The sequence below is a fragment of the Dreissena polymorpha genome, chromosome 10, assembly GCF_020536995.1.
Source record: "Dreissena polymorpha isolate Duluth1 chromosome 10, UMN_Dpol_1.0, whole genome shotgun sequence".
NCBI lineage: Eukaryota > Metazoa > Mollusca > Bivalvia > Myida > Dreissenidae > Dreissena > Dreissena polymorpha.
Window position 1 is genome coordinate 36040383 of NC_068364.1, and position 12682 is coordinate 36053064.

General features: G+C 39.2%; 1 protein-coding gene across 4 annotated transcripts in view; it reads left to right on the forward strand.

Annotated features, from left to right (window-relative positions):
• The window catches only part of LOC127848190 (prolow-density lipoprotein receptor-related protein 1-like), a 188257-nt gene that overhangs the window by 141428 nt on the left and 34147 nt on the right, over positions 1-12682 (forward strand). For all 4 annotated transcript variants that reach the window (XM_052380489.1, XM_052380494.1, XM_052380490.1 and 1 more), the window contains 4 exons: positions 588-734; positions 2781-2854; positions 4453-4677; positions 9109-9293. In XM_052380489.1, coding sequence (XP_052236449.1) covers positions 588-734; positions 2781-2854; positions 4453-4677; positions 9109-9293 — 631 coding nt within the window. The remainder of the gene's footprint in view (positions 1-587; positions 735-2780; positions 2855-4452; positions 4678-9108; positions 9294-12682) is intronic.

The window sequence follows — 12682 nt, forward strand, 5'->3', positions numbered from 1 at the left end:
GGCGGTTTGTGGTCGGCAATTTGGTTGTTTGTAGCCGAAAACTGTGCAAAATGCAGAAATAAGATGTGCAATTGGATTCAGTCCATTTATATAGTAATGTTTTGCCTTACATTTTGCCATTATATTCGAGACTTGCTCTGAGAAAATGGGGTTTAATGCATTTGCTTAAATTGTTGTCTCAGATAAGCCTGTGCAGTCTACACAGGCTTATCATAGACCACACTTTTCAATTTGATGATAATTTTCGTTCAAAGGATGTCTCTTCTGAGCAAAAATCCAGTCTATGCGGAAAGTATCGTCCCTAATTAGCCTGCGCAGACTGCACAGTCTATTTTCTCAGAACAAGGCACATTTGTATTATCCTTCTGCTTTGTAGCAGTTAACTACGTTAAAGCAATCACAACATGTGTACTTAGTTAATGCCATTTATCTTTCAACATTTTGGCTTACACATCATCATCCAAAAAAAGATGTAAATGATAGGTTTGACTTGCAGGCTGTTGTGGTTTTATGCTATTTGCACATAGCCATTTTCACTTTGCTTCTGAGTGGGAAAGTGTTAAAAAGTGAATGTTCCTCTTTCACAGTGATGAATCCATGCAACAAGTTCGGCGCCTGTGATCAGTTGTGCATCCCTGAGAAGGAGAAGCCTTTCTGCATCTGCGCAACAAATTACAAAGAGGAGACATTGGTGTATAATGATACCTTAAGATACAGATTTTGTTCTGCCATAGGTGAGTATGGCAACAGCAAAAAGTAAAATAGCAGTGATTTTGTCACTTTTTACCTTTTAGGGTGAAGGTCAGAATATTCATATTCGGGGATTTGATAGCAAAAGGATAGCAAGAGGTTAAATAGTAAGGTTAATTGAGGAGTCAAGTTTTGGCTCCTAATTGATAAAAAAAATGGAATACTTAAATTTATAAGGACATGATAAACCTTTAATTGTTCGTGCCAGTCTTAACTTGTTGGGAAAAGTTTGATAGTTTTGTAATAGATCCAAATAATGGAAATAAGCCATGAAATGTTCTTTTTGAAGGCTAAAGAGGAATTCTTTTAATTGACGGTGGTGGTAATAACATGAATTTGAAGTAAATAATGGTGATTTTAAGATGTATTGTTAATGGGGGGGGGGGGGGGCATTTGTGTTAGAAGATTATGAATGTATATGTTATGTAAAATGTGCAATAAATTATTTCTATTCAGTAAGAAAACATTAAATTTAAGTTGTTGGGTCAGCATTGAACAAATACTTGTGGCTCTTTTTTATGCCCACTTTCGAAGAAAAGGGGGCATATAGTGATCGGACTGTCTGTCTGTCTGTCCGTCTTTCCATCACACTTTGCGTTTAGGTTTCGAAAAATGCTCATAATTTCTATGTCCCTTGAGATATAACCTTAATATTTGGTATAAATGTGTACATGAACAAGGCCTTTCCATACGCACACATTTTTACCCCTGTGACCTTAACCTTGAACTCAGGGTCCGCGTTCAGGTTTCGAAATCTGCCTTTAGGTTTCGAAAAAACTCATAACTTCTATGTCCCTTGAGATATAACCTTCATATTTGTATGCATGTGTAGATGGACAAGGCCTTTCCATACGCACACAAATTTTGACCCCTGTGAAATTGACTTTGAGTTTTTAGGTTTCGAAATCTGCCTTTAGGTTTCGAAAAAAGCTCATAACTTATATCAAGCGTTTTTAGGAGGCATTAGTCATCCTACGGTGACAGCTCTTGTTTATTTTAGAATTTAGCCTCTCTCTGTGTAAACCTGGCTCAATGCATGTGCTTCAAGTGTCCTTCTTGATTAGCCTGTGCAGTATACACAGGCTAATCAGGGATGACACTTTTGGCTTTTATGGTATTGAAACAAAGTCTCTTATTAGCAAAAATCCAGTCTAGGTAGAAAGTTTTGTTCTTGATTAGCCTGTATAGACAGCACAGGCTAATCTGGGACAACACTTTACCTATGTGCATTAAGCCCCATTGTCCCAGATCAAGGCTTAACCGTTTGCATGCTGGGAAATTTGTCATCTGCTAAAATGTTGTCTGCTGAATTTCTAAAATTAGCATTTTTAACCAGGTTTTCCGAAGGAAAAAACTGGTTATTAGATTGGCGAATGCGGGCGGGCTGGCTGGCTGGCTGGCTGGCGGGCTGGCGGGCGGGCGGAACAAGCTTGTCTGGGCCATAACTATGTCGTTCATTGTCAGATTTTAAAATCATTTGGCACATTTGTTCACCATGATTGGACGGTGTGTCGCGCGAAATAATTACGTCGATATCTCCAAGGTCAAGGTCACACTTTGAGTTCAAAGGTCAAAAATGGCCATAAATGAGCTTGTCCTGGCCATAACTATGTCATTCATTGTGAGATTTTAAAATCATTTGGCACATTTGTTCACCATCATGGGACGGTGTGTCGCACGAAAGAATCACGTCAATATCTCCAATGTCAAGGTCGCCACGACTAAAAATAGATTTTTTTAAAAAACAAACTTACAAAGGGGGTTAATTTTGTTTGTTCATTTCAAAAGTTCAGTTTGAGTTTTCTCCCTTTATCAGATTTTTTTTTCACAATGAAAACCTGGTTTTGTGACAATTTTGTCCCTTGTCTTTGATTTTTTTGAAAGAATACTATCAGAATAGCAAACAGTTTGGATCCTGATGAGACGCCACGTTTTGTGGCGTCTCATCTGGATTCAAACTGTTTGCAAAGGCCTTCAAAATTCGTTTCCAGCACTGAAAGAGTTAATTGTATTATTTTTCATGTTTGCAGGAAATGATCCCAAGCTGCTGATACCTGATGAAAACAACCTCTATATACAAAGTCACAACCTGACTCAATCTCGGGTAAGTATCTTGTGTTTTGCAAATAGTTCTACCCAGGAAATAGACTCGAGAGTTTGAATAATCCCTAGGGCTTTAAAAAAAATTGAGGTAAAATAAATAGAATTAAATTAAATGATGGACTGTGATTGAAATTTTCCAGTATTGGACGTGAGTTGTATATACCGGTAGATATGAAGCTGTGCTCTGAATCTTTATGACTTCTGTGGGGCTTGGTCGTGAAATTATGTCTGTGGCCATTTTTATGAGTCACGTAGGGCAGTTGTCAAAAATTAGTAGTACAATTATTGGAAACCATTATGGCAAAGTGCTTAACCCTTTTCCACATAGAAGCAAAGTGAAAATGGCTATATGCAAACAGCCTGCAAGTGATGCATTTGTAGTCCCTCAGAAAGTTAAATTTAATTAAAGACTTTTACTTGATTCAATTTTTTAAAGTTTTATTTCCAACCCTTAGATACTGATGAGCAGCAAACAGCATAAAACCTGAACAGACTGCGAGTAACTGTTTTACACAAATGGGGCGAAATATTTTAATTCCATAAATATAGACCTCGCAAGTGTTGCACCTGGCATGCGTGATGGTCATAATATACTTAATAGTTTCCCTATATACTTCAATGTAAAAGAGACAACTTTAATCGAAAATAAATGCAACAATTTGCACATAGAGACCCCCATAACCATATCTTTTCTTAAATGCCATTCTAAGCGGAATCGATTTATGCAATAAAAAAGATATGTCATGTTCAATCCAAGAAAGAAATTGACATGCATCAAAATCAACTGTTTTTAACCAGGTTTTCCGAAGGAAAAAACTGGTTATTAGATTGGCGAATGCGGGCGGGCTGGATGGCTGGCTGGCTGGCAGGCTGGCGGGCGGGCGGAACAAGCTTGTCCGGGCCATAACTATGTCGTTCATTTTCATATTTTAAAATCATTTGGCACATTTGTTCACCATGATTGGACGGTGTGTCGCGCGAAATAATTACGTCGATATCTCCAAGGTCAAGGTCACACTTTGAGTTCAAAGGTCAAAATTGGCAATAAATGAGCTTGTCTGGGCCATAACTATGTCATTCATTGTGAGATTTTACAATTATTTGGCACATTTGTTCACCATCATGGGACGGTGTGTCGCACGAAAGAATCACGTCAATATCTCCAATGTCAAGGTCACCACAACTTAAAATAGATTTATTTTGAAACAAACTTACAAAGGGGGTTAATTTTGTTTGTTCATTTCAAAAGTTCAGTTTGAGTTGTCTCCCTTAATCAGATTTTTTTTCACAATGAAAACCTGGTTTTGTGACAATTTTGTCCCTTGTTGCAACTTTTTATTCAGCCGTTTCTTAGTGGAATGTAACTTTTTTCAGTGCAATGCTTTTCTATAGTCTCCAAGTTTATCATTTTTCAGGGCTTCAGTAGTGAACACCTATTCATGCCCTATGATTATCAAAAGATAAAACCCGAACAATAGGTTAAAGTGTAAAACATGCCTTCGAGTCTATGATAATTTTTTAGAGAGTACAGCCCTACATGAAACGATTATTTAGTATACTGTAACCTGATGTATTTATTTAAATCCATTCGTATTTCAGTACATCTTAAACGGGGCCAGCGACAAAGACAGCACGCTGGGTAAAGTTATCTCCCTTGATGTGGACACGACGTCAGCTGAAGAGGTGTCCGTGTTCATCCTGCACAGGGTCAACGAGCGTAACATGATCGTGAAGGCTGTTCATAAACAGAACACCAAGGGGAACAGTAACAGTCCGAATAAACGAGAAGCCGATCCAGGGATGAAGTTGACTCCCTTGGCTAATGTAAGTGGATTGTAACCCTTTGCATGCTGGGAAATTTGTTGTCTGCTAAAATATCGTCTGCTGAATTTCTAAGATAAGCATTTTCTTCCATTTTTTTCAAAGAATACTATCAGAATAGCAAACAGTTTGTTCTGTGGCGTCTCATCTGGATCCAAACTGTTTGCAAAGGCCTTTAAAATTCCGTTCCAGCACTGAAAGAGTTTATATTTTTTAAAGGTTGGGTATTAAAGTTTTTTAGCTTAATGTTTTGAGGAAAAGGTAAGTTATTACACAGGCCCAGATTTTTCAACTTTAAATATGTCTTTGTGGTTGTTTAATCAAATAACTGACACAAAATGTTTGTTACACTATCACAGCCAAAGAATAGTCAAGCGGTAATTTAAGATTACACTATTATACTTTTATTATACTTTTGTACCGGATGACAAAAAAAAATATTAAGTATAAAAATAATTGCTTCACATAATAGCCTCATCTGAAACAAAGAGTAATAAAAGAGAATATATATAGTCTTAAAGTTTTCACACACCTGGATGTTCTGAAGAGTAGAAAATAAATTTTAATATCATAAATACATACCTGCTATCCCTAGCTTTACCTTTTCAAGGTGGGTTAGCTACTCCAGAAATCTTCAAGTGCCGGAATTCAGCTACCTCTCCTACTGAAAACAGATCAGGTTAAACATAGTATAATGTAACCTAACCAGAAATCAAGAACCGTAACTCATCTTCCTTTTCTGGAGAACACCGAGACAGACCGCCATTTTTCTGCTCCTGTGGAATTTGTTGTTTTCTTTCATTTCTGCGTGGTGTTTTGGGTTTCTGATTTGATAAATTACATAATTTTTCATTTCTGATATATTCAGAATTCTTTTCTCTTCAAATTACGTTGTAAATATTGTTATTTTCAGATTTTGCCAGGTTTTTCTACGGGCTCGTGCACTTGTGTACGAGCTTTTCGTGGGTTAGTCAAAAAGTATTGACTATATTTTGTACAGTTTATATACCGTATTTAACGGTTTTATTCATCATAATTGTCACTAAATATTGTTTTTTGCGTAAATTCTTTTCTATTTTCTTATTAAGAAATTAGAATGTGTTTTCAATTACGTGGCGTTTTATGGTCATTTAAAAGCATTTCCGGATAACCACGACACTTGTTTATCATGCACTTTGTGTACAGTTGACCATAAATGTTCTATTTGTAGTTCATGGGACGACGACATTTGGCAGAAAGCAATACGTCGCAGAACGTTTTTGAGCAGGAAACGACCATATGTACCATCAACAGATTGTTTTTGCCCGGTGACTTTACAGACGTCAGATGATCAATTGCAGCATCAGTCACCGGGTATCAGGCAAGATGGCGATCGTACTTTACCATTGGAAAGTCGATCAACATTAGACCTTATGGTAACAACCGTCAGCCGGTCTTTGCCTGATGGCATATGTCGAGGACATCGACCAATGCCAGACCAATTGGCACCCGCCATACGGTCATTATCTGGTGACAACGCTGGTCATGTCATGACCGGTATGTCACCGGGGACCGGTCCGGGCAACGACGGGTCATCGGGACCGGTCCGGTCACCTGTCCAAGGCACCCGTCAACAGATTCCGGTCCAGTCAACGGTCACCAGTCTGACCCACCAGTCAACGGAGACCGGTCCGACCCACCGGTCAACGGAGACCAGTCCGGTCACCGGTCAACGGAGACCGGTCCGGTCACCGGTCCAACCCACCGGTCTATTATTGATGACCGGTCCGACCCACCGGTCATCTGTTACTGATCACCGGTCTGACCCACCGGTCATCTGTTACTGATGACTGGTCCGGTCACCGGTCAGTACTACCGGTCACGGGTCAATACTACCGACCGGACACCGGTCAATATGCACCAATCATTAACCGGTCAACAGTTGCCAGTCACCGGTCAACCATCAGAAACAGAAGTTCTTCTTCATCAGATTATTCCACTTCTTCTTTGTCGAATGCACATTCGTCGTCAACTAGTTTCGATTATAGAGGTAGACGTCGGACACGCTCTTATTCATCGAGCAGTCCTCATTCCTATGATCATGTTCGATCATCTCAATCATCACAGAAACGATACTCGAGGAGACGTTATTCCCGTCATAGCCGTTCTAGCTTTTGACGTCGTAGCCATTCTAGATCTCGGCACCACAGGAATAAAGGTCGTAGACAAGCTTCACGGAAGCATTGTCGTTCTGACTTTCATGACCTGTCATGTTACTATCCTTTTTCTGATTGTAATGTCTCCATACCCTATGTACCAGTTTCTAGTGTGATGTCAATACATGTTGCAGTGACTGATCCGATTTCACAGCCCTTCAATTCTGGTGTTCATCTCACCACAACGACTGTTTTGTCTGCACCGAGGGTATCTACTACTATTTCTAGTCGGAAACCCCCAGCTGCTACTCCGTCTATGCGTGACACATGGGTTCAAGATTCCTTTGGAAATTATGTACATATCACTTCTGATTATTCACCTTCTATTTCCGGTTTGAATTATCAGTGTGTTGACTTTGAGGATAGTCATTCTTCGTTACCGGAGAATCATTATTCGGTACAAGATAATCCTCCTATCATTCCTACCACGGTTTCAATGGATTCTTTGCACACCTCTGGCGTTGTTGATAGTGAGCATGAATCGGATGCAGATAATGATACTTATCAGTATTTAGCACCCATTCATCAGATGTACGAGCTTATGTTCCAGACTCTTGGCGTATTGTTCACGACCTGTGGAGGTGTCTGCTAATTCGACCATCTTGGTCACTGAGCAGTTGATACGTACAATCAATCCTAACAGGGTTACTAAGGCGTGTTCCCGCCTTGATACACGTCTTCCGATTGGTGCTTCAGTTTTATCTGTGTTTCAGTCGTTGGAATCAATCAATAAAACGATTCCTAAGAAGTGGAGAGATATGGAGAGTACCTAAAGATTTCTCTGAATCAAAAACTCAGGAACATACTCGAAGCTATAAGCCTCCAGTACCTGATCCGAATTCTGGTTTAGATTTCTCTTAATTACCTATTCAGGATCCTGACATGAATAAACTGTTGCTTACCATACCTAGTTCTTCAACATCGGTTTCAGTTCCTTATTCCATCTTAGAACAATGGGAAGGAAGAGAGAGAAGAGCATTTGGTCAAATTAACCAAATAGACTTAATGCTGGCAACTATCTTGCGTCTTTTTTGTGATTGGTCAGATTCGGTTCCGGATGAACTTGGGATTTATTGATACATTTATCCCGAACGACATTGAACCTTTCACATAATGCTGCTTCTTGAATGTCGGAGATGTTAAGGATTCGTAGAGATCTTATCCTTTCATATTTACCTTAAGATTTTCTATTAGAGCCAGGTATGAATTCGCTCAGGGCAGCACCTCTCTCATCAGGATTTCTTTTCGGTGGAAAGATACAAGAAGCACTCACAGCTGATAAAGATGATCAACTTCATGCTTCTCTTGCAAGAAATAACTCTGGACAACGCCAAGGGGCCTTTAAGCGACCGGCTTCTAGACCACCGGCAGGTAAGTAGTTAAGAAGGATAAAAGGACTAATCTTTTCTCTAAAAAACCTTCCTGGAATCCTCGGTCAGGTTCGTATAGATCTACTCCAAGTAACAGACCATCTTTTTCTCAGAGGTTTTTGCTGTGGGAAAATATAACGAGAACCTCCCGCCACAGCTACAAAATCAGCTAGGGATAGCAGTATGTATTTATGATATTAAAACTAATTTTTCTAAAATAAAATTCATTTTAATTATCAAATACTTACCTGCTATCGGTAAGTCCTATCTCCCAAACCCGCTCATCGTTTTATATTTTCATAATTAATTTGAAAAGGAAGATGAGTTACGGTTCTTGATTTCCAGTTAGGTTACATTATACTATGTTTAACCTGATCTGTTTTCAGTAGGAGAAGTGGCCGAATTCCAGCACTCGAAGTTTCTGGAGTAGCTTAGCCCACCTTGAAAAGGTATAGCTAGGGATAGCAGGTAAGTATTTAATAATTAAAATGAATTTTATTTTAGAAAAATTTGTATTTGTAATATTAAATGTAAAGGTAATGTCACATTGTATACCGAAACCTTTACAATAGAAGTTTTGAAAAATTACACTGACTTGTTTAATATCAACATATTTGTTTCATCTGGGTTTTGGCAGAAATCTAATACTGTAAAATCATCTGTATTAGTGGACATGAATTTCGTGTTGTTTTTTTTAATGATTTAAAAAAATCAAATTCCGGGATTTCTGATTTATAAAAAAATGAGGAGTTTGAATTTTCCAATGTGTTTTTGTTAAAATCATTCATGGATTGGTTAACCCACAAAATCAAAAAAAATGTATGTCACACCAATAATATTGATTTAACAGTATTTTGAATGACTCACAGGACCTGACTGATCCTCGCAGCATAGCAGTGGACTGGATTGGCAACAACCTGTACTGGACAGACATACAGGCGACCAAGATTCACATGCTCCACTACAAGGATGTTAACGTGGCTGCCAGAAAGGTCACGGTCATTAACGAGGGTCTTCTGAGGCCTTTTGCTATAGCCGTGGATCCAATTGTCGGGTAGGTGGACATTTATGTTTATTCTGTTATTTAACTCTTTCCCCCATTAGAAGCAAAGTGAAAATGGCTATGTGCAAACAGCATAAAACCAGAACAGCCTGTGAGTAACTCGCAGTCTTTTCAGGTTTTAGGCTGTTTGCTGCTCATTAGTATCTAAGGGTTATAAATGTTGCCTTTAAAAGTTGAATTTAGTTAGAAAGGTATTGAATTTAGTTTAACCTTCTTCTAAGGGACTACAAATACGTAAACATACGTATCTAAGTGTTAAAGGGATGATATAAGCCTTGGTGTGGGAAATCTATGTTAATAATTATGTCAGTGTGTTTAGGAAGCATTATCAGGACCTTTTTAATGTCATAAATACTGACCTGCTATCCCTAGCTTTCTCCTTTCCATGGGGAATTAAATCATCCGCAATTTTAACTGGGAATCGGCCACCTCAATACCGTAATACAGGCCAGGTTAAACATAGTGCAATGCAACCTAGGCAAAAATTGGTAGCCAACCCTCATTATTCTCTCCGGATCAACCAGGTGTATACGTGTCTTTTACGACTCTGAATTGAAAATTGTTTTTATGCCTATGTTCTGGGGGAATATTAGAATCGCACCGTCCGTAAGTCAGTTAGTCAGTCCGTTAGTCCGTCCGGATTGGTTTCCGCTCAATAAGTCAAGCAATTGTCATCAGATCTTCACCAAACTTTAGAAAATGTGTAAGGCAATAACATCTAGGCCAAGTTCAATTATCCGCCAAATTGACCCAGACACTCTTGAGTTACGGCCCTTGAATCATCGTAAAATTGTTTTTTTTTCTTGTTTCCGCTCAATAAATCAAGCAATTGTCATCAGATCTTCACCAAACTTCATGAAAATGTGTAAGGCAATAACATCTAGGTCAAGTTCGATAATCGGCCGAATTCACCCAGAGACTGCTGAGTGACGGCCCTTGAATCATCGTAAAATTGGGTTTTATCTGGTTTCTGCTCAATAACTCTAGCCAATGTCATAGGATCATTGCCACTCTTCATGAAAATGTGTAAGGCAATAGCATCTAGGTCAAGTTCGATAATCGGCCAAATCGACCCAGACACTCCTGAGTTACAGCCCTTGAATCATCGAAAAATTGCGTTTTTCCTCGTTTCCCCTCAATAACTCAAGCAATTGTCATAGGATCTTCGCCACACTTCATAAAAATGTGTAAGGCAATTACATCTAGGTCAAGTTCTATAATCGGCCAAATTGACCCAGACACTCCTGAGTAGCGGCCCTTGAATCATCGAAAAAATGCGTTTTTTCTCGTTTCCGCTCAATAACTCGAGCAAATTTCATAGGATCTCCGCCACACTTCATGAAAATGTGTAAGGTCATAAGATCTAGGTCAAGTTCGATAATCAGCCAAATTGACTAGGACACTCCTGAGTTATGGCCCTTGAATCATCGAAAAATTGAGTTTTTTTCCTTATGTTATGAAGTTGTGCATGTTGGATTGTTATTGTCCTATATCAAAACTGATTTTTTTTATGCCTCCTGTAAGGTGGCATATCGCAGTCCCACTGTCCGTCTGTCTGTCCGTCGCACTTTTGCGTTTAGGTTTCGAAAAATGCTCATTACTTCTAGGTCGCTTAAGATGTAACCTTCATATTTGGTATGCATGTGTATATGCACAAGGCCTTTCCATATGCACACAAATTTTGACCCTTTGACCTTGATCTTGAACTTAGGGTCTGCGTTTAGGTTTCAAAATCTGCGTTTAGGTTTCGAAAAAGCGTTTTTTTGGGGCATATGTCTTCCGATGGAGACTGCTCTTGTTCGATTGATTTCACTTGGTTGATTGAGGTTTTTAATAGATAAATTGTGTTATTTATCTTTTTACTTCTCATTCGGATTATTTTTTTGTGGATTTCATGGACTTTTGTTTCATTTGTAAAGATAAGACATGCTTGCTTTTATGGAACAATGGTTTATTTCTACCATGCTGGGTGTTTTCAGGCGCTAACGACCACGTGCAAAACATGCTCTTCTAAAACATTGCTTGAACGTGCAAAGCCTGTTCTTCTAATGTGTTACGAGATCGTGCAAAGCGTGTTCTTCTATTGACAGATTGTTTATCATTTGCCATTGTGTGCAGTTATGATTTTAACGTTCCGTATGAAAATCTAATTGATTGTTGATTGTTTATCATTTGCCATTGTGTGCAGTAATGATTTAAACGTTCCGTATGAAAATCTAATTGATCGTCATTTTATTTTTCATCTGTTTTGAATTAAACTTTTGTTTAATTTATGATCTACGGCAGTGTTATTATATGTACAATTGATTTTCTCTTTTACTATAATAACTGAGACTGTTAATTATTTTCATTATTGGCAAATGTGCTGTAGGATAATCTGGTCTGTGACCAGTTTATTGTTTAATATGTTTTGCTCTTGTTTTTCATATAATCGACTACATGATGGTCGCAGATACAAGAGTTGATAAATACCCGTTGACTTTGCAGACCATGGATGACAAGTTGCAGCATCAGTCACTGGGTACCGGGCAAGATGGTGACTGTACTGAGCTTATTAAGTTAAACGGTCGGTCAACATCAGACCATATGGCGTCCCCATATGCTGGTCATCATCCGGTTTCCCACTGGACATGATATGACCGGTACATCACCGAGGACGTTGATCACGGACCTTTGGCTCTGCATTGATCGACGTCTGACCAGCCGGTCCGGTCACCGGTCCGGTCAACGTTTATCACCGGTCATCACCAGTCAGGGCCGGTCACTGTTCATCACTGGTCTTGTCCGTACACTGTTCATAACCGGTCCAGTCTGGTCACTGGTCATCACCGTGCACCGGTTCGTTCACCAGTCAACGGTCAGAAGAAGTTTTTCATCATCATCGGACTATTGTTGTTGTTGTTGTACTATTATTCTTCTTCGTCCTCGAAGGACTTATCATCGTCAACAATCTATCACCATAGATACAACAGGATAGACATAGGACATGCCTCACCTTCACTGAGCACAACAGGATAATCATCAAACACACATCTCCTTCATTGAGCAGTTCTCGGTGTCGATACGCTCGTAAGCGATCAAGTCAACGCTCACGGAAACAATAATGTAGGAGACCTTATTTCCAGCGTAGCCGAACAACATTTCGGCATCGCAGGTATATGGGACGTCGCCACTCCTCACCTAGGCGTTAATGTACCTACTGGTCATATCGACGATCTCCATTTTATTCCTTTACCGAATATCATGTTTCCATTACATGTGTGTTGGATCCCCTACGGCATCCACACATGTTGCAGTCACCGAACCGTGTTTGTATACAAACACTAGTTCGTTTAAAATTCAGGCTTCGGGATTAGGTGTTCATTTCTCCACTACGACTA